Source organism: Nerophis lumbriciformis, linkage group LG02 (assembly GCF_033978685.3).
Source record: "Nerophis lumbriciformis linkage group LG02, RoL_Nlum_v2.1, whole genome shotgun sequence".
NCBI lineage: Eukaryota > Metazoa > Chordata > Actinopteri > Syngnathiformes > Syngnathidae > Nerophis > Nerophis lumbriciformis.
In genome coordinates, this window is record NC_084549.2 from 592,501 (window position 1) to 616,562 (window position 24,062).

Consider the following 24,062-nt stretch of genomic DNA (forward strand, 5'->3'; position numbering starts at 1 on the left):
GTTTCTTCACCAGCACCTTCAAGGACCGCAGGAAGAGCAGCGTCACCGGCGTGCTGCGCAAACAACAACAACAACAAAAACAGCATCCTCCTCCACTCGCTCGCTCTGACAGCAGCCCGTTATGTAACAGACCTGAGTGGACGGGGGCAGGCGGGGACAGGAAGGAGGGGCAAAAGGAGAGGGGAGTCCTGACTGGGAGGGGGGGCGAGCGAGGAGCGAGCGGCGTGGAGCCTGAGGCTGTCACCGCCAGTCTCCGCCTCCTCTCAGCTTCAGCATCATCCTCACAGCTGCCTCCCACTCTGCCGGGGAAACAGGCGGGATCAGGCGCAGGAGCCCGCCAGGACCCCCCGCGTCAGGGCCAGCAGCATGGCCTCCTAGCCAGGGGGGTGCGCCTGCTCCGGAGCATGGGCAACCAGGAGGCCAAGCAGAAGAAAAGTGGGAATGGCGGAGGTGGAAAGGATGGATCGTGCGACGGCGGGGAAGCGGATAAGAAATCCAAAAAGTCCAGCAAGGCCAACAAAGCAGGTGGGAAATCTAAGTCGGATTCCAAGGTTTCGGTCTTCTCCGGGATGAAGATCAGGAAAAGTTCCAAGGCCAAGGGAATGTTCAAGGATGACTTGCTGGAGGACGAGAGGTCGGCTCAGGCTGGGAAATCAGACCTTAAGCTGAGAGCGAGCCTGTCAGCTGACGAGATAGGAATGCTGTCGGATTTGGAGGGTGAGCTAAGCCGCTTGACCGCAGGAAGCCAACAATCCATCTTGGACAACATGTGCCTCAAAACCGGCTCTGGATCGGACGTAGACCTCTACAGTTTTCACTCGGCTTCAGCCGACACCGAGGACCTGCTCTCGGACATCCAGCAAGCCATGAAGATCCAATCGGGCGAGGAGTCAACCTTCCATGGAGGCAAAACCAAAGTTCTGGCCCATCAGGCTTTTAGCTTGGACAAGGACCGTCCAAAGAACGCATCTGAGAGCACGCCGATGTCCAGAGATTCTTCAGTTCCTGGGTCGCTGAATGAGAGCGGACCGTCCACCGAGAGGAGCAGTGGAAGTCTCTTCCCAAAGACCAACAGCACCTACAGCTTTCCAGACACCTTGACCACCACCACGTCCTACGAGAGCGCAGAGGACGAACCCAGGCAGGAAAACTGGACGTCTCAAGGCCAACACCAAGGTGTGCCACGTGTTCAGGTTGAGCCTGTGAGTCCTGGTCCTCACAAGAGTGCAAGCAGCATGGATCTGTCTTCAGGGCCGGTGGAGGACTTCCTGTCCCTGAGGAAGAAGAGCAGTTTATCAATAAGCCTGCCGACAACCGACAGCAGCTGTGCTTCCCAGCCTCCGCCGACTTCCTGCGTCACCCCGTCCACTGTCAAACTCTACCCCCCAGTGCATCCCTCCTACGTGAAGACCACTACTAGGCAACTCACCTCCCCTATCGGATCCCCCCTCACCAGCCCCTGCGTGCCCAGGAGAACCGACTCGGCAGAAGCAGGAGACACCCATGGAGGCAGAGCACGCAAGCAGAGGTCCAGCTCCATCGCAGGACCGCTCGGCACGTCCGCCGACTGGTCCGCCCGACCGGACGGAGCGGGGACTGCCCTCTCGGAGCAGGAGATACAGCAGAAGGGCGGGGCTTACTGGACGCTGGGCTCCAGGAGGGCCCATTATGGACACTCCAGGTCCTCCAGGGCGACGGCATCTTACCTGGACATCTTCTCAGGTGAGTCGCCATGATGAAGTAGGTTAAGTCTAAACGGTGCTTTCAGATTTGGGGGAGTGGGAGGGACTTGTGGACCCTTCTGAGTGCTGAGGTGGGCATTAAAACCCGGGTTCATCGCCAACATGGATAGTCTTAACTAGACAAGTTCTTGGAGAGGATTTTGTAGACGTAAGGTCTTGTGAGTAATGTCCACTCCATTGCAGACGTCACACGCCCGCAGCGCTACGCTAGCCAGTTGCCAAAACAACAACACAGCACTTCCTGGTTGTGCACCAATGACATTCCAGCTTGGGACGTTGCAGAGTGATCCATACTGAAATATATCGATAACGCCGATACCAGAGCTTTATGCCCTAATATCCATTCTCAAATCAAAGTATTGATACTTTTGATGCTTCAGTTCAGGAGCGTGCAAACTTTTTGAAAAGTCAAAGTATGCGGCGGCCATTTTGATATTTTTTATTTAAGAAAAATTGTCATGACTTGGTCCGGGGTGTGTGCTTTTCCAGGATGCAACGGAAAGTTGGCTCGTGCGAGACGGGAATGAAGGTACATGATTTATTATTATCAAAAAAAGGAATAAATGAAAGCGCGCAGAGTGGCGGAGAATAAACTATGAAACCAAAAGACTATAGCAAAAAAGTACAAACAAAAAACACGCACAATGGCGGAGAACAAACTATGAAACCAAAAAGACTATAAATATGGAACAAAAACTTACTTGGCTTGGACAAAAGTAGTTGCTTGAGGAATTGACATGAAAAGAAGTATCAGGCATGAACAGAGCATAAATGTGTTGAGGTCGTCAGGACGAACAACAGAAAATGAATGAACTTAAATACTATGGACGTGATTAGTGAAAGCAGGTGCGTGACTCAAAACGTGAAACAGGTGCGTGACGTGACAGGTGAAAACTAATGGTTGCTATGGTGACCAGACAAGGGAGTGAAAAGACAGAAACTAAACAAAACATGACTTAAAACAAAACATGATAAGACAGACATGACAAAAATGCAAAAAAACAGATATTGTGTCAGCTTTGTATTATTGTTGACTAAGTATATTATTATTAATTATTAGTGTGAACATTTCATCTTTTTCTTACATTTTCACAGTTTTTTCCTCCAAGTAAGAATAGAATAAAAATAGTAATAATACAATTGTGTCAGCTTTGTATTATTGCTGACTAAGTATATTATTGTTAATTATTAGTTTGAACATTTCAGCTTTTTCCTTTTTCAAACATTTTTCCGTTATTTCCCCTCTAATCAAGAATAGAATAAAACTAGTAAAAATACGAGTGTGTATTTGCATAACCAGGTGTCAGGAATTCTGCCTGTAGGAAAATATTCTTGTTCAGTTTCGTATTTAACTGTGTTTTATATAACGTTTCTATTTTATTTTTCAAATTAATCCATAAATGTGTTGTTTTTTGAACTAACTAAACTGTCTTTATATTTTAGGTATATTTTCCTCTTTTTTTTTGGAGCTTGTAATATTTTATACTTTTTTTCCACCTAAATAAATGCTAAAAACTGATTATATATATTTAAAAACAAAACTTTGTGTTATAGTTAACAAATAGCTTATATTCCCATTTTTCCCATTTTTTTCTTACATTTTTACAGTTATTTTTTAGATAGAACTTTTTAAACTTTAGCAGACACGTTAGGACTATTTGCACAAAGTATCGGTGATACCAGCCTGAGTTTTACTTGGTATCGGAAAGCAAATCCGGGGTATCGCACGTCACTAATGTTGCATTCAGGTACACCCAGAATTATAAACGTCAAACATTACAATTAAAGTAAGTTTTTGCACATTCTGTATTCTTGCAATAATTACAACAAATTGTTATATTTTCTTTGTGTTATTTCAGTGATACAACTCCTCTGTTCAACTGGAATGTCACAACATTCCAGAAAAAGAAACTAAAACATTGTTTTTATACAAAAATATTTATGTTTGACTTAAAAAAAAAAAAAAAAAAAGGGTTTAAGCACCGGCACCGTTTTTTAAGCAGCGATTTGGTACTGGTATCAGTTGAAATGTAAAGTGGAGTAGAGAAGACGTGATGTTCCTGAACGCCACATCCCTGCACAGTACCACTTCAGGCGGTGAAAAGACAACAACTATTTAAACAGGGAACTAATAACTGATTTTTTAAACGATAATGTAAACACTCTTGCAAAGTTTTATTGCCTTTTTTATTGCAAATTCTTCATCATGTTCAAAACTCTTGCTAGATTTCGTACCAAATGTAACGCAGGATTTTTAACAAAAGGTACGGGTCACTTGATAAAAATTGAACATAATTACATGTTTTTATTCTAATAGAACTTGTTTTTTTACTTGATTTGACACATGAAATTATATTTAATACAGCACTTTGTGACTCTTACAAAAAAAATTAAATTCTTGAAAATGATGAACTGATTTCAGAATCTGAATAAATAAAAATTGCGATCCAAATGTGAATAGATTTTTTTATTATTTTTTTTACAGCCCCTCTACTTGTTCGTATCTAATTCATGAAATATGTTTTAAAAAATTATATAATATTTCTCTATCTTGCTAGGTTAAAATGTTATTAAAAAATATACTACATTATATTTATATACCGTATTTTTTGGACTATAAGTTGCAGATTTTTTTTCATAGTTTGGCCAGGCTCCATTTCGACTTATATACAGGTAAAAGCCAGTAAATTAGAATATTTTGAAAAACTTGATTTATTTCAGTAATTGCATTCAAAAGGTGTAACTTGTACATTATATTTATTCATTGCACACAGACTGATGCATTCAAATGTTTATTTCATTTAATTTTGATGATTTGAAGTGGCAACAAATGAAAATCCAAAATTCCGTGTGTCACAAAATTAGAATATTACTTAAGGCTAATACAAAAAAGGGATTTTTAGAAATGTTGGCCAACTGAAAAGTATGAAAATGAAAAATATGAGCATGTACAATACTCAATACTTGCTTGGAGCTCCTTTTGCCTCAATTACTGCGTTAATGCGGCGTGGCATGGAGTCGATGAGTTTCTGGCACTGCTCAGGTGTTATGAGAGCCCAGGTTGCTCTGATAGTGGCCTTCAACTCTTCTGCGTTTTTGGGTCTGGCATTCTGCATCTTCCTTTTCACAATACCCCACAGATTTTCTATGGGGCTAAGGTCAGGGGAGTTGGCGGGCCAATTTAGAACAGAAATAGCATGGTCCGTAAACCAGGCACGGGTAGATTTTGCGCTGTGTGCAGGCGCCAAGTCCTGTTGGAACTTGAAATCTCCATCTCCATAGAGCAGGTCAGCAGCAGGAAGCATGAAGTGCTCTAAAACTTGCTGGTAGACGGCTGCGTTGACCCTGGATCTCAGGAAACAGAGTGGACCGACACCAGCAGATGACATGGCACCCCAAACCATCACTGATGGTGGAAACTTTACACTAGACTTCAGGCAACGTGGATCCTGTGCCTCTCCTGTCTTCCTCCAGACTCTGGGACCTCGATTTCCAAAGGAAATGCAAAATGTGCATGGTTGGGTGATGGTTTGGGGTGCCATGTCATCTGCTGGTGTTGGTCCACTCTGTTTCCTGAGATCCAGGGTCAACACAGCCGTCTACCAGCAAGTTTTAGAGCACTTCATGCTTCCTGCTGCTGACCTGCTCTATGGAGATGGAGATTTCAAGTTCCAACAGGACTTGGCGCCTGCACACAGCGCAAAATCTACCCGTGCCTGGTTTACGGACCATGGTATTTCTGTTCTAAATTGGCCCGCCAACTCCCCTGACCTTAGCCCCATAGAAAATCTGTGGGGTATTGTGAAAAGGAAGATGCAGAATGCCAGACCCAAAAACGCAGAAGAGTTGAAGGCCACTATCAGAGCAACCTGGGCTCTCATAACACCTGAGCAGTGCCAGAAACTCATGGACTCCATGCCACGCCGCATTAACGCAGTAATTGAGGCAAAAGGAGCTCCAACCAAGTATTGAGTATTGTACATGCTCATATTTTTCATTTTCATACTTTTCAGTTGGCCAACATTTCTAAAAATCCCTTTTTTGTATTAGCCTTAAGTAATATTCTAATTTTGTGACACACGGAATTTTGGATTTTCATTTGTTGCCACTTCAAATCATCAAAATTAAATGAAATAAACATTTGAATGCATCAGTCTGTGTGCAATGAATAAATATAATGTACAAGTTACACCTTTTCAATGCAATTACTGAAATAAATCAAGTTTTTCAAAATATTCTAATTTACTGGCTTTTACCTGTATGTTTTTTTCTTTCTTTATTATGCATTTTCGGCAGGTGCGACTTATACTCCGAAAAATACGATAATGTAGTATAAATACAATTCTTCAAATCTTAACTATAAAATAACATTTTAATTACTAATTTTCCCCTTATAGTGCACACACACACACACGCACAAATAATTCCCCGTTAAAAAAATAAAGCAAAATAATTTTTAGGTTTGAAATATATATTTTTCTTTCTTTTTCTTAAGCTGCAGCGCCTCTCCTGAATTGTTCTGGTGCCTCCCACTTTGAAAACGTCAGCTTTTAGTCCATTTCCGCCACATTTGAAGCTCGCACTGTGACAGAGTTGACCCTTTTTATACATCATGTTTACCCAGAATGCACCACGGTGGGGATGCTAAAGCAACGTGACAGTTGATCTGCCTAATGAGTCGTGACGTGACGTCGGTTCATGTTGAACGAGTGCAACAATAGAGGCCGCACTGTTTTTAAATCTATAATAAAATAAGGGGAAATATACAACAAAGAGTATTTTAAATATAAGACAATAAAGGGAAATATACAAGGAAGAGTATTATTGGAGGCTTGTGAGGCTGCAGACCTCAGAAGGTTTGTAGGTCACGTGTCGCCCTGAGGAGACCACATGGCACATGAAGGAAAGCTGGAACAATTTGCCAAGCAGGAAGAAGAAGTGACATTGTAACTAAGCAGCAGGGATGATGTTTGATAAGAAATTATCCAGCTCGAGCCCATTATCGAGTCTTCTTATCCAACCGATTCCTTATTGATTCTCTTATCGGATCCAGAGAGGTTGTTGTATATGGAAAAAAAAACACACAATATTTGGTTAACAAAAGCTCACTTTTATTTTATAAGAAAAAAATAAATAAATATTGACTGTTGTTACCCCCCTAAAAAAATAAAATTAAAATAAATAAATATTGACTGTTGTTACCCCCCTAAAAAAATAAAATTAAAATAAATAAATATTGACTGTTGTTACCCCCCTAAAAAAATAAAAATAAAATAAATAAATATTGACTGTTGTTACCCAAAGTATATTAAGTGGGATTTTTCAGAAAAAACAAATATATACAGTACAGTGTTTCCCACAGGACAGGCATCTATTTGTGGTGGTGTGGGTGGGGGGTGGCGGCGGCAGCGGCGATGACCAAGAAGAACGCGGAGTTGGAATATAATTACAAAAACATTTTATGTACATATTTATATACAGATTTGAACAATTAGTGATTCACTGAAATATATTTATTAATTGTGGTTCTTACAAAAAATATATCTTATAAAATATAAAAGCTAAAATGTCTCTTAAAGCTCTGCCCCTTTAATTAGTGAATACTAAACAATTTAACTTTAGCCTACTACTACAACCATATTATTTACCAGCAACATGAAGTGAAACAGAGGCAGAGGTGTCCTGCCACAGTCGGTCAACCTCCTCCTCCTCCTCCTGCTGCTGAACAGGTCGCACCTGTGGTCCGGACTGTAGGCCTACCTCCTCTCCAAGTCGAGCCCTTTTCGGCCGTTGAAAATATTTTTCTATACTCATCTGTGTGAAGGAGTGAACATCCAGCATTAGAATGTATTACTAACGAGCAGAAGCGCTCTATGTACAGTGCCGTCTAACCTTAAGCGGCAGCAGCTCAACACATGCAGGGTTCAACGTTAAGATTTTTTTCTACTTGCCCGACTTCTCAAATCTACTTGCCCCAATATTTTTACTTGTCCTGCCTAGGTTTTTTTCTGGCTGTGTAGTGCTCATGGCTTATATCTTACTAAAATTCTTCCCGTTGACTATTTACAACACTACACAGTATTTATTATTATTATTATTATTATTATTATCTATAATTACATTTAAATGGCATTGCATACATGTAAAATTAAATGGTATTTCACATTATTTGACCAGTAGCAGTTACACTCATCTGAACAGGTCAGCCACCTGTTTAAAGCCCGATCACAGTTGAAATCTTGAAATGAAGGGCCTTTAATGGCCAAAACATTAACCTGGACAACATTTTAACAGCTGGTTGGCTCAATTTGTATTCTTTTCATTGCATTCACATGCTGCAGTGGACAGTGGACAATTTAGCTTCAGTCCATATGTGTTTATTGACAACAGGGTTATAACCTGGACACGTTAGCTCGTCAGTAGGGTAACACGTGACTGTTACTACGTGCGTCTGCCCCGGCCCACGAGTCAAACAGCGGCGGTGTTAATGAAGCAGCGGATTAACGTTAAATATATGACGAGCCGCGAGCGATGCAGCTATAACATATCTACCTAGAACCTATATTACCCTCGTATTTTGATCCCGTTTCGTCCGTCCGCCCGTTTATCTTCTTCTTCTGGCCCACCAGGTGAATTAAGTGCTATTGGCGGAGTTACCGCCACCTACTGCACCGGAGTTGTAACTACAAGCAACATTCACAGACAGTCCCATTGCTTTTATGAGCGGTCGAGCGAGTCAAAAGCCGAAAAATCCATTTGTGGCGGACGTAATTCTTTCGTGGCGGGCCGCCACAAATAAATGAATGTGTGGGAAACACTGCAGTAACACAAAAACAACCTGTCTCTGTAATCACTATAGGTGTATAAATAATAATATAGTGTTAAATAAAATCAGTCCCTTGGGCACAAAACTGGAAATAATACAGCTCTCCAAAAAGTGCACTTCTGCTGCTATTGGAACATCCTTCTGGGGTCCATCAGTGTGGCCTCCTCCAGGAATGACTGCACGTCCTTGTCCTGGAGGCAAAATGAGGAACAGACACAGCATAGAATTAGGGGGGAAATTAGCTGATTGTGAAGACTAGGGTGTCTGTTATTAAGTCTTTAGCATTAGTATGTGGGATTAAATGATGGAATGGATTAAGTAATGAAGTTAAACATTGTACTGATATGATCCACTTTAAGAGGTTGTTCAATTTAATAGTGCTTACAAAGTAATAATATTATCATTTCCTGTCATGTTCCACAGGGCATTTCCTGTGGGACGGGATTCGTTCCCAGGGATTCGAATATAGAACCAACTCTTTTTTCTTTACTATAGTGGTCTCGATAACAGGAACCGGTTCTCAAAAAGGGATTCGAGTTCATGGAATCGGTTCTTTTCTTATCAAACAACCGGGAGAACCGGCTTTGAACATCATCCCTAGTAGTAGACCTAAGTATTCATTAAGTACCACCATAACGACAACATTAAATACAGTAGTGTAGTAGACCTAAGTATTCATTAAGTACCACCATAATGACAACATTAAATACAGTAGTGTAGTAGACCTAAGTATTCATTAAGTACCACCATAATGACAACATTAAATACAGTAGTGTAGTAGACCTAAGTATTCATTAAGTACCACCATAATGACAACATTAAAATACAGTAGTGTAGTAGACCTAAGTATTCATTAAGTACCACCATAATGACAACATTAAATACAGTAGTGTAGTAGACCTAAGTATTCATTAAGTACCACCATAATGACAACATTAAATACAGTAGTGTAGTAGACCTAAGTATTCATTAAGTACCACCATAACGACTACATTAAATACAGTAGTGTCGTAGACCTAAGTATTCATTAAGTACCACCATAATGACAACATTAAATACAGTAGTGTAGTAGACCTAAGTATTCATTAAGTACCACCATAATGACAACATTAAATACAGTAGTGTAGTAGACCTAAGTATTCATTAAGTACCACCATAATGACAACATTAAATACAGTAGTGTAGTACACCTAAGTATTCATTAAGTACCACCATAATGACAACATTAAATACAGTAGTGTAGTAGACCTAAGTATTCATTAAGTACCACCATAATGACAACATTAAATACAGTAGTGTAGTAGACCTAAGTATTCATTAAGTACCACCATAATGACAACATTAAATACAGTAGTGTAGTAGACCTAAGTATTCATTAAAACAAGGCGGAGGTTTTATTTAAGTATCTTTGGCCACTGTAACATTACACACAGTTTGAACAGTAACACTGTGTTTTAAATATGTTTTAAATAAAACACTGTACTTCCACCACTGACATTGTGAGGGACAAAATATAAAAAGTAACAGCAAATGTTCAGTAGCTTTCTCCAAGTACTTCTTGCAGTATGTCTTGGGATCATTCAAGCGAGAGCTGCTGGACACCAAAATAGGCATCACACCTTTTTGTAGGAAGCAGACCAGCTGCAGCGCTCCAATGAACACCCGCGTTAACACCTGTCACAGGTGTCTCATTAGCGCAGGAAGACGTCAATTTGCTCAGCCGCGGCGTGAAAGAAAGTGAGGTGGTGACATGACATGCTGAAGGAAGTGAGGTGGTAATAAGAAATAGATGCACACACACACACACACACACACACACACACACACACACACACACACACACACACACACACACACACACACACACACACACACACACACACACACACACGTGTGTGACATATATATATATATATGTGTGGGAATAAAATCACAAGACTACTTCATCTCTACAGGCCTGTTTCATGAGGGGTTCCCTCAATCATCAGGAGATTTTAATAGAAGCATTCACATACCATGGTTTATATAGGGCACAGAGTGGGTGGGTACAGGCTGGCGTAGGGGCGTGGTGATTGGCTCACGTGTTACCTAGGAGGTGTTTCCGTCTGTGGCGGCATGCTGTTACAATTTCGCTGCGCTTGTTGAGGGATGACAGGTCTGGACGGTAAATAATAAACAGTTTCTCTTTCAAGCATAGGTTGCATCTTTTATTACCACTATTGTAAGGTGTGCTGGATGCAAGAATTTGCCATGTTATTGAATATTCAACATTATTGTCTTTGAGGTCCCAAATGTGTTTCCTGAGTTCTGTGGTATTCCGCAGGTTTTGGTTCCTGAAAGAAGCCTTGTGATTGTTCCATCTGGTTTTGAACTCTCCCTCGGTTAATCCTACATATGTGTCGGATGTGTTAATGTCCTTGCGTGTTACCTTAGATTGGTAGACAACTGATGTTTGTAAGCACCCCCCGTTGAGAGGGCAATTAGGTTTCTTTCGACAGTTGCAGCCTTTGTTGGTTTTGGAGTCGCTCTGTCCGGGGGCCGACGGCTCATTTGCAATTGTTTTGTTGTGGTTTGAGATGATTTGTCGTATATATTGTTCATACAGCTGTAGCTCAATTTAATGTTGTTCTTGTTGAATACTTTTCTTAGGGTGTTGTCTTTGGGAAAGTGTTTGTCAATCAGATTGAGGAATTTGTGTCCAATGTTAGTTGAGACGTTTTTGCTGTATGGGGGGTTGTACCAGATGATGTCGTTTCGTTTTCTGTTCTTTTTTGGCTGGTTTCCTGGCGTGGGTTCATAGGTGAGGGTGAAATTGTATCCACTTTCATCAAGGGCTTTTTGGTACGGGGGGGTTGCTTGGTCAAATTCAGCTTTGCTAGATGACAGCATCGATAGCCTTTTATTGATTCCGGTAGGTATTCTTTTCGTGGTGGTGGGTGGGTGGTTGCTGTCATGGTGCACGTATTGGAGTGTTGTGTTGGGTTTCGTGAATGGTTGGTAGCTGTTATTTCTCAGGTTGAAAGTGACGTCAAGGAAGTTGACGGTTTGCTTGTTGGCTTCAATCGTGATCCGTAGGCCGTTCTCTTTGAAAATTTGGCATATGCGCTTCTTGGTATTCTCGCTGCTCCTTGGCGAGGCGCGACACACTGCCAGTCCGTCATCACGGTAAATACCAAGGTTCAGATAGAGGCTAGCGAGCTGGGAGAGGAGGAAACTTCCAACGAGTTCACACGTTGGAAGAAGCCTTGTGATTGTTCCATCTGGTTTTAAACTCTCCCTCGGTTAATCCTACATATGTGTCGGATGTCGCTCAAAACCAACAAAGGCTGCAACTGCCGCAAGAAACCTGATTGCCCTCTCAACGGGGGGTGCTTGCAAACATCAGTTGTTTACCAATCAAAGGTAACACGCAAGGACATTAACACATCCGACACATATGTAGGATTAACTGAGGGAGAGTTTAAAACCAGATGGAACAATCACAAGGCTTCTTTCAGGAACCAAAACCTGCGAAATACCACAGAACTCAGCAAACACATTTGGGACCTCAAAGACAATAATGTTGAATATTCAATAACATGGCAAATTCTTGCATCCAGCACACCTTACAATAGTGGTAATAAAAGATGCAACCTATGCTTGAAAGAGAAACTGTTTATTATTTACCGTCCAGACCTGTCATCCCTCAACAAGCGCAGCGAAATTGTAACAGCATGCCGCCACAGACGGAAACACCTCCTAGGTAACACATGAGCCAATCACCACGCCCCTACGCCAGCCTGTACCTACCCACTCTGTGCCCTATACAAACCATGGTATGTGAATGCTTCTATTAAAATCTCCTGATGATTGAGGGAACCCCCCTCATGAAACAGGCCTGTAGAGATGAAATAGTCTTGTGATTTTTTTCCCACACATACATATATTGCGCTCTACTACGGTATCGAGCACTATTTTTTGGATAACCTTATTAAGACATATATATATATATATATATATATATATATTTATATTCATACATGACATGCTGTGCGTGCCTGCAGGCCGCTCCCTGCTGGACCGCTTGTGCCTGAGTCCGGACCAGGGCTGGTCCGAGGAGCAGGCCCAGGACATGTGTCAGAGGATGCTGACTCGGGGGCTGCTGCACACCTTCACTGACAACGCCGCCGGTCGCCATGGTGACGCCAAGCCAACCTTCCAGGTAAGTCCCACTCCAACAGAAACTGCAGCTTAGTTTATAGCAGCTAAGTCAGTTGGAGTTAAAATCACATATCTTGCAACTGTAAAAGATATTTATGATGACTAATGGAGATGCCATCATCTAAATGTGTTTAGTAAGCACACAAAGCTGCTCTTCTCTTCTATTTTACAAAAGATAAACAAACTAGCAGCTACACAACAGCTAAGCACACGAGCCTGTAATTGGTGTCCTTAATTGAACAACATCGCTGACATGAGTCAATATAAACAATAAACATTTACCTTACAGTCTCCAAGGCAGAAGCGCATTGGAAAGTGTCCAGTAACAAACGTGTCCGCGTCACTCAACTGACTGCGTCATCATTGAATGAATTATTGTGCAAAAACACAATTATTGAAAGACTGCATACGATTGACTGGCTTCACTTCATGTGGCGAGTAATAAAAGTATCGCTGCTGATGTGGTATCAGATCGATATCAGTATTGGCCGGTACTCAAGGTGCTTATATCAATATTGTAAAAAACACCCAGAGTGAATATAATCATCCTAACAACCTGAGGCCACAATATTTAACATATATTCTTGCTCCATAAAAGAAATTGAATCGAGTATTTTTCTATTTACAAAACAAGAATCAGTCATAAATGAAATTGTGCACTTTTCATCCGAGTGACAGTTTGCGCTTTATTTCTAGAACAAATGTCAATAAACATTTATGTCCTGTGCCAAAATAATATGTTTCACCTTTTAGACTTTCATAAATTGGCAGTTATTAACTAAATGTTTCCAATTGTTGTAAAAGTGTCATCTGAACTGTATTTGAAGATATTTTGTAAGATTTCGTGAAATTGTGCCAAATTATTTTCTGAATTTAAAAAAAAAAAGTTTTGGAATGTTTTTTTTTTTTTTTTTGAATGTTGTAAAGTTAAACCTTTTAGAAATGTAATTGTGGAAAAAAACAAGTCAATACATTTTTATAGACATTTAAAAAAATTTTTTTTTTACCTTTTTCATAATTGTTTACACCTATTTCTGACTTTTTCACAATTTCTACAAATTTGTCGGACATTTTCTCCACGTTCTCCTCCTGATTGATGGTTCTGCACCATCCAAGTCATCACTTTCACTTTCACTTTCAGCCAGTGAGTGATGACATGAGTCACTGTCAACATGAACACATCTGTCAAATACAACATCAGCAGACACAGTTGATGATGTCAAGTGTGTGTGTGGCAGACAAGAGGAGACAGTGGTCATGTCCCTGCTTGGTCTTTGTGCCACATGACTGGAGTCAAAGACTCAAAACACACACACACACACACACACACACACACACACACACACACACACACACACACACACACACACACACACACACACACACACACACACACACACACAGTGCTAGTGTAGAGCATGTGCTGACATGTTATGTAAGACTGACACAAACAAACACGTGATCTTCCCCGTGGAAAAAGAAAATCCTCTTTTTTTGTCCCCTCACAGTCTTTAATGCCCTCCTTCAGTCCTGTTAGGACCACCACAGTCCTTCAATACTGTTCAGACCACCAAAATTCCTTCAGTACTGTTCAGACCACCACAGTCTTTCAGTACTGTGTAGACCACCACAGTCCTTCAGTCCTGTTAGGACCACCACAGTCCTTCAATACTGTTCAGACCACCAAAATTCCTTCAGTACTGTTCAGACCACCATAGTCTTTCAGTACTGTTTAGACCACCACAGTCCTTCAGTCCTGTTAGGACCACCACAGTCCTTCAATACTGTTCAGACCACCAAAATTCCTTCAGTACTGTTCAGACCACCACAGTCTTTCAGTACTGTTGGGACCACCACAGTCCTTCAGTCCTGTTAGGACCACCACAGTCCTTCAGTCCTGTTAGGACCACCACAGTCCTTCAGTCCTGTTAGGACCACCACAGTCCTTCAGTACTGTTAGGACCACCACAGTCAGTTCAAGTCCCATTTGGAGTGGAATTGGCAGAAATGAGGTAGCTAATGCTAACTAGCTAGCTGAGCTGTGACAGCAGCCAAGGCAAAACCAAGCGATGGCAGACAAATGGATCGCTGACGAGTCTGATAGTTTCAGACTTTGGCACAGAATCTATTGCTTTTTGACAGAATGTCTTCTATGGTCACACTAAGTAAAGAATGTGTTGTCCTGCAGGTGGAGCAGCTGTACACCTGGGCCACGGTGGGCCTGCCAGTCTCCTCACACCTGTGGGAGCTCTATGGGGGGAGAACCCTGCAGAACTCTACTTCACCTGTGCAGAACAAGACCGCTGCAGGAGCAAGACCTCACCTGCAGGTAGGTCACCTGCACACGACATGACAACCTCACCTGCAGACAGGTAGACCACACATGGGAGGACAACCTCACCTGCAGACAGGTAGACCACACATGGGAGGACAACTCCAAGATATAAACTATGATGATCGTGTTTGTGTTGCATAAATATCAAATGATTGTGTCATTACACTTTAAATTCATCATTATTTACCGCTTGTCCCTTTCTGGACGTCATTATTTACTCGTTTGCACACAAAAAAAGGGACATATTCAAATAGCTTGAGAGTGCGATACATTTATTTACCCACTAGAGGTCAGGCTTGTCTAGTTTGAAACAGACACACAACCTCCCTTCATTTTGACATCACACGTCCAGCATTACAGTAGTTCTCAACAAGCAGGTCTCATAGGTCCCATCATAATGTGTTATTTAAAATAAACAATCTCTGAATGATGGAATGTAGAAGTTTAAAAGTGCCTTTTAGAGGAACACACACTTTTGTGTGTCTGTAGCTTTAATGCTAATGAGCCGAGTTTGATGTGGCCTTTTATACTTTGTACAACTCTGCACTTGTCCAGCAAAGTAGATACTATCCATCCCATACAGAAAAGTAGATACTATCCATCACATACAGAAAAGTAGATACTATCCATCACATACAGAAAAGTAGATACTATCAATCACATACAGAAAAGTAGATACTATCCATCACATACAGAAAAGTAGATACTATCCATCACATACAGAAAAGTAGATACTATCCATCACATACAGAAAAGTAGATACTATCCATCACATACAGAAAGGTAGATACTATCAATCACATACAGAAAAGTAGATACTATCCATCAAATACAGCAAAGTAGATACTATCCATCACATACAGAAAAGTAGATACTATCCATCAAATACAGCAAAGTAGATACTATCCATCAAATACAGCAAAGTAGATACTATCCATCACATACAGAAAAGTAGATACTATCCATCAAATACAGCAAAGTAGATACTATCCATCACATACAGAAAAGTAGATACTATCCATCAAATACAGCAAAGTAGATACTATCCATCAAATACAGCAAAGTAGATACTATCCATCACATACAGCAAAGTAAGTACTATCCATCAAATACAGCAAAGTAGATACTATCCATCAAATACAGCAAAGTAGATACTATCCATCAAATACAGCAAAGTAGGTACTATCCATCACATACAGAAAAGTAGGTACTATCCATCAAATACAGAAAAGTAAATACTATCCATCACATACAGAAAAGTAGATACTATCCATCACATACAGAAAAGTAGATACTATCCATCACATACAGAAAAGTAGATACTATCCATCACATACAGAAAAGTAGATACTATCCATCACATACAGAAAAGTAGATACTATCCATCACATACAGAAAAGTAGATAGTATCCATCACATACAGAAAAGTAGATACTATCCATCACATACAGAAAAGTAGATACTATCCATCACATACAGAAAAGTAGATACTATCCATCACATACAGAAAAGTAGATACTATCCATCACATACAGAAAAGTAGATACTATCCATCACATACAGAAAAGTAGATACTATCCATCACATACAGAAAAGTAGATACTATCCATCACATACAAAAAAAGTAGATACTATCCATCACATACAGAAAAGTAGATACTATCCATCACATACAGAAAAGTAGATACTATCCATCACATACAGAAAAGTAGATACTATCCATCACATACAGAAAAGTAGATACTATCCATCAAATACAGAAAAGTAGATACTATCCATCACATAAAGAAAAGTAGATACTATCCATCACATACAGAAAAGTAGATACTATCCATCACATACAGAAAAGTAGATACTATCCATCACATACAGAAAAGTAGATACTATTCATCAAATACAGCAAAGTAGATACTATCCATCACATACAGAAAAGTAGATACTATTCATCAAATACAGCAAAGTAGATACTATCCATCACATACAGATAAGTAGATACTATCCATCACATACAGAAAAGTAGATACTATCCATCACATACAGAAAAGTAGATACTATCCATCACATACAGGAAAGTAGATACTATCCATCACATACAGAAAAGTAGATACTATCCATCAAATACAGCAAAGTAGATACTATCCATCACATACAGAAAAGTAGATACTATCCATCACATACAGAAAAGTACAGAAAAATAGATACTATCCATCAAATACAGCAAAGTAGATACTATCCATCAAATACAGCAAAGTAGATACTATCCATCACATACAGAAAAGTAGATACTATCCATCACATACAGAAAAGTACAGAAAAATTGATACTATCCATCAAATACAGCAAAGTAGATACTATCCATCAAATACAGCAAAGTAGATACTATCCATCACATACAGAAAAGTAGATACTATCCATCACATACAGAAAAGTAGATACTATCCATCACATACAGCAAAGTAGATACTATCCATCACATACAGAAAAGTAGATACTATCCATCAAATACAGCAAAGTAGATACTATCCATCACATACAGAAAAGTAGATACTATCCATCACATACAGAAAAGTACAGAAAAATAGATACTATCCATCAAATACAGCAAAGTAGATACTATCCATCAAATACAGCAAAGTAGATACTATCCATCACATACAGAAAAGTAGATACTATCCATCACATACAGAAAAGTACAGAAAAATTGATACTATCCATCAAATACAGCAAAGTAGATACTATCCATCAAATACAGCAAAGTAGATACTATCCATCACATACAGAAAAGTAGATACTATCCATCACATACAGAAAAGTAGATACTATCCATCACATACAGCAAAGTAGATACTATCCATCACATACAGAAAAGTAGATACTATCCATCAAATACAGCAAAGTAGATACTATCCATCACATACAGAAAAGTAGATACTATCCATCACATACAGAAAAGTAGATACTATCCATCACATACAGAAAAGTAGATACTATCCATCACATACAGAAAAGTAGATACTATCCATCAAATACAGCAAAGTAGATACTATCCATCACATACAGAAAAGTAGATACTATCATCACATACAGAAAAGTAGATACTATCCATCACATACAGCAAAGTAGATACTATCCATCAAATACAGCAAAGTAGATACTATCCATCACATACAGAAAAGTAGATACTATCCATCACATACAGAAAAGTACAGAAAAATAGATACTATCCATCAAATACAGCAAAGTAGATACTATCCATCACATACAGAAAAGTAGATACTATCCATCACATACAGAAAAGTAGATACTATCCATCACATACAGCAAAGTAAATAAACCACTGCACCAAAGTCCATTTTGGGAAAGATGGGACTTTTAGTGAAGAGATGATCTTTGAGTCTTTAGACATGATGGACTTAGTTGACCATGAGGTCTGATAGAGTCTAGACATGATGGACTTAGTTGACCATGAGGTCTGATGGAGTCTAGACATGATGGACTGAGTTGACCATGACGTCTGATAGAGACTAGACATGATGGACTTAGTTGACCATGAGGTCTGATGGAGTCTAGACATGATGGATTTAGTTGACCATGAGTTCTGATAGAATCTAGACATGATGGACTTAGTTGACCATGAGGTCTGATGGAGTCTAGACATGATGGATTTAGTTGACCATGAGGTCTGATAGAGTCTAGACATGATGGACTTAGTTGACCATGAGGTCTGATGGAGTCTAGACATGATGGACTTAGTTGACCATGAGGTCTGATAGAGTCTAGACATGATGGACTTAGTTGACCATGAGGTCTGATGGAGTCTAGACATGATGGACTTAGTTGACCATGAGGTCTGATGGAGTCTAGACATGATGGACTTAGTTGACCATGAGGTCTGATGGAGTCTAGACATGATGGACTTAGTTGACCATGAGGTCTGATAGAGTCTAGACATGATGCACTGAGTTGACCATGAGGTCTGATGGAGTCTAGACATGATGGACTTAGTTGACCATGAGGTCTGATAGAGTCTAGACATGATGGACTTAGTTGACCATGAGGTCTGATGGAGTCTAGACATGATGGACTTAGTTGACCATGAGGTCTGATGGAGTCTAGACATGATGGACTTAGTTGACCATGAGGTCTGATAGAGTCTAGACATGATGGACTTAGTTGACCATGAGGTCTGATGGAGTCTAGACATGATGGACTTAGTTGACCATGAGGTCTGATAGAGTCTAGACATGATAGACTTAGTTGACCATGAGGTCTGATGGAGTCTAGACATGATGGATTTAGTTGACCATGAGGTCTGATAGAATCTAGACATGATGGACTTAGTTGACCATGAGGTCTGATGGAGTCTAGACATGATGGATTTAGTTGACCATGAGGTCTGATAGAGTCTAGACGTGATGGACTTAGTTGACCATGAGGTCTGATAGAGTCTAGACATGATGCACTGAGTTGACCATGAGGTCTGATGGAGTCTAGACATGATGGACTTAGTTGACCATGAGGTCTGATGGAGTCTAGACATGATGGACTTTGTTGACCATGAGTTCTGATAGAGTCTAGACATGATGGACTTAGTTGACCATGAGGTCTGATGGAGTCTAGACATGATGGACTTAGTTGACCATGAGGTCTGATGGAGTCTAGACATGTTGGACTGAGTTGACCATGAGGTCTGATAGAGTCTCGACATGATGAACTTAGTTGACCATGAGGTCTGATAGAGTCTAGACATGACGGACTTAGTTGACCATGAGGTCTGATAGAGTCTAGACATGATGGACTTAGTTGACCATGAGGTCTGATGGAGTCTAGACATGATGGACTTAGTTGACCATGAGGTCTGATGGAGTCTAGACATGATGGACTTAGTTGACCATGAGGTCTGATGAAGTCTAGACATGATGGACTTATGAGGTCTGATGGAGTCTAGACATGATGGACTTAGTTGACCACCTCTTTCATGTGGAGAGTCGATCTTACCTAATGCACGATGGTGGATTTGTGACGGTGTTGGAAGAGTCTAAGAAGTCTTTTGCTTCCACAGAGCGAGCCCAGCAGGTTGAAGTCCGCTCAGTCTTCCTCGGAGGATGAAGGCGGCTTCATATCCCAGCTGGAGAAGACCATCCAGGACCTCCGTGTGAAGGTGGCCGTCCTGCAGAGCCAGCAGGTCAGCGGGGGTCAGGAGGTGTTTGTCCAGACGTCACCAGTGAAGGAGAAGCGGGGAGCTGAGGTGGGATTCATCTGCACTTGTCAGCAGACTGGGACCCCTCCCCCACCACCCTTACCTGGGCTTGCACCTTGCCCTCCTCCGCCCCCACCACCCTTACCTGGGCTTGCACCTTGCCCCCCTCCACCGCCACCACCACCGCCCCCTGGTTTCGGCGCTCCGCCCCCACCGCCCCCTCCACCCCCTCCACCCCCAGGTATGGGCCCCCCGCCGCCGCCGCCCCCGCCCCCTGGAATGACGGGCCCCCCGCCTCCGCCGGGGCCCCCAGGCCTTGGCCCCCCACCACCACCACCGGGGCCCATGCTCTCCAAGTCGGCGCAGGAAGCGGCCCCTGCCAAGGCCATGGTGGAGCCCCCCAAGCCAATGAAGCCGCTCTACTGGACTCGCATTCAGCTCCATGCTAAGAAGTAAGATAAACATCTCAGTTCTCCACTTCAGATAAACATCAGCCTCATGCGGTGTGAGCCAGTAATGATGGCAACCTTGCGGAAAATGATGCAGGCCAGACTCTGTGACCACCATTTGTCTTCCTAAATAAGAACGAGTGACTAGAACCCACTTAAAGGAGCAGTAGAGTGGAAAAAGAAGTTGCTCTATATATTATCATTTATATCGGATTTATGACACCAAAAGACTTATACGATCAAAATAGTATCAATCTTACATTTTAGGAGATAATGAGCAAGCTAGTCACGTGATCGCCTGATGTCGCGCTAGGAACCAAAGATCCCTTCCCCATCAACAACATTGCTAATCCGGCAGACTTTGCGAGAGCCAACAATCACTACTTTGGGAACAATTATGAGTATTTTTGAGTCGGAACACAAAGAGGACGAGCAATAAGTTTTGGAAGCCGACTGACGGATGCAGTTTCATTGTGACACTATAGCGTTAGCAACATTGCTAGGTGCTAACCATCCATCCATCCATCCATCTTCTTCCGCTTATCCGAGGTCGGGTCGCGGGGGCAGCAGCTTAAGCAGGGAAGCCCAGACTTCCCTCTCCCCAGCCACTTCGTCCAGCTCTTCCTGTGGGACCCCGAGGCGTTCCCAGGCCAGCCGGGAGACATAGTCTTCCCAACGTGTCCTGGGTCTTCCCCGCGGCCTCCTACCGGTGGGACGTGCCCTAAACACCTCCCTAGGGAGGCGTTCGGGTGGCATCCTGACCAGATGCCCGAACCACCTCATCTGGCTCCTCTCCATGTGGAGGAGCAGCGGCTTTACTTTGAGCTCCTCCCGGATGGCAGAGCTTCTCACCCTATCTCTAAGGGAGAGCCCCGCCACCCGGCGCAGGAAACTCATTTCGGCCGCTTGTACCCGTGATCTTGTCCTTTCGGTCATAACCCAAAGCTCATGACCATAGGTGAGGATGGGAACGTAGATCGACCGGTAAATTGAGAGCTTTGCCTTCCGGCTCAGCTCCTTCTTCACCACAACGGATCGATACAGCGTCCGCATTACTGAAGACGCCGCACCGATCCGCCTGTCGATCTCACGATCCACTCTTCCCCCACTCGTGAACAAGACTCCGAGGTACTTGAACTCCTCCACTTGGGGCAAGATCTCCTCCCCAACCCGGAGATGGCACTCCACCCTTTTCCGGGCGAGAACCATGGACTCGGACTTGGAGGTGCTGATTCTCATCCCAGTCGCTTCACACTCAGCTGCGAACCGATCCAGCGAGAGCTGAAGATCCTGGCCAGATGAAGCCATCAGGACCACATCATCTGCAAAAAGCAGAGACCTAATCCTGCAGCCACCAAACCAGATCCCCTCAACGCCTTGACTGCGCCTAGAAATTCTGTCCATAAAAGTTATGAACAGAATGGGTGACAAAGGGCAGCCTTGGCGGAGTCCAACCCTCACTGGAAACGTGTCCGACTTACTGCCGGCAATGCGGACCAAGCTCTGGCACTGATCATACAGGGAGCGGACTGCCACAATCAGACAGTCCGATACCCCGTACTCTCTGAGCACTCCCCACAGGACTTCCCGAGGGACACGGTCGAATGCCTTCTCCAAGTCCACAAAACACATGTAGACTGGTTGGGCAAACTCCCATGCACCCTCAAGGACCCTGCCGAGAGTATAGAGCTGGTCCACAGTTCCACGACCAGGACGAAAACCAAACTAACAATAACAAACCAGAATAAAACAATCACTTCCTGTAATATTTCCACTCTGGCTGGGTTGTCGACCGGTGGGACGCTCACATAATTCCCTTTGGATGACGATTCAATCACAACCCTCACAAAGGGTTAAAAAACGATGTCTTTTTCACCATCTTGAATGATGTGAAAGTGTGGGTCCACGGCCACATGTGTCCACGAGCAGGTGACAGATGCATGAATTATAATCTACAATTTACTGTCAGCAAGTTTAGTCGTCGGCTCAGTGTGTCAACCATAGCAGCGTAAGCTAGCATTAGCTGACTGCCATCAATGCGCCACTAAAATAGTCCGTCTGCGTTAGCGCTTATAATAACAATATTGCTCATATTTGGTTAATTTTCAGCTAAATGGAGTATTGTTGGCACTTTCTGGATGTTTTTAGAGAGGATCCTCCACCCGTTGACTCAATTGTTAGATATTTATTAACCATTGGATTAAAAAAAGAAAAGCATACAAGTGGGGCAAAAAAGTATTTAGTCGGCCACCAATTGTGCAAGTTCTCCCTCTTAAAATGATGACATAGGTCTGTCATTTTCATCATAGGTACACTTCAACTGTGAGAGACAGAATGTGAAAAAAAAAATCCAGGAATTCACATTGTAGGATTTTTAAAGAATTTATTTGTAAATTATGGTGGAAAATAAGTATTTGGTCAATAACAAAAATTCAACTCAATACTTTGTAATATAACCTTTGTTGGCAATAACAGAGGTCAAACGATTACTATAGGTCTTTACCAGGTTTGCACACACAGTAGCTGGTATTTTGGCCCATTCCTCCATGCAGATCTTCTCGAGAGCAGTGATGTTTTGGGGCTGTCGCCGAGCAACGCGGACTTTCAACTCCCTCCACAGATTTTCTATGGGGTTGAGGTCTGGAGACTCCAGGACTTTCAAATGCTTCTTACGGAGCCACTCCTTCGTTGCCCGGGCGGTGTGTTTGGGATCATTGTCATGCTGGAAGACCCAGCCACGTTTCATCTTCAAAGCTCTCACTGATGGAAGGAGGTTTTGGCTCAAAATCTCACGATACATGGCCCCCTTCATTCTTTCCTTAACACGGATCAGTCGGCCTGTCCCCTTAGCAGAAAAACAGCCCCAAAGCATGATGTTTCCATCCCCATGCTTCACAGTAGGTATGGTGTTCTTGGGATGCAACTCAGTATTCTTCTTCCTCCAAACACGACGAGTTGAGTTTATACCAAAAAGTTCTATTTTGGTTTCATCTGACCACATGACATTCTCCCAATCATCCATGTGCTCTCTGGCAAACTTCAGAGGGGCCTGGACATGCACTGGCTTAAGCAGGGGGACACGTCTGGCACTGCAGGATTTGATTCCCTGTCGGCGTAGTGTGTTACTGATGGTAACCTTTGTTACTTTGGTCCCAGCTCTCTGCAGGTCATTCACCAGGTCCCCCCGTGTGGTTCTGGGATTTTTGCTCACCGTTCTCATGATCATTTTGACCCCACGGGATGAGATCTTGCGTGGAGCCCCAGATCGAGGGAGATTATCAGTGGTCTTGTATGTCTTCCATTTTCTGAT

General features: G+C 42.1%; 1 protein-coding gene across 1 annotated transcript in view; it reads left to right on the forward strand.

Annotated features, from left to right (window-relative positions):
• fmn2a (formin 2a) overlaps window positions 1-24,062 on the forward strand; it is a 157,503-nt gene that overhangs the window by 100 nt on the left and 133,341 nt on the right. The window contains exons 1-4 of the mRNA XM_061925252.1: window positions 1-1,722; window positions 12,612-12,769; window positions 14,957-15,097; window positions 20,166-20,755. The exon at window positions 1-1,722 is cut by the window's left edge and continues 100 nt beyond it. Coding sequence (XP_061781236.1) covers window positions 1-1,722; window positions 12,612-12,769; window positions 14,957-15,097; window positions 20,166-20,755 — 2,611 coding nt within the window. The remainder of the gene's footprint in view (window positions 1,723-12,611; window positions 12,770-14,956; window positions 15,098-20,165; window positions 20,756-24,062) is intronic.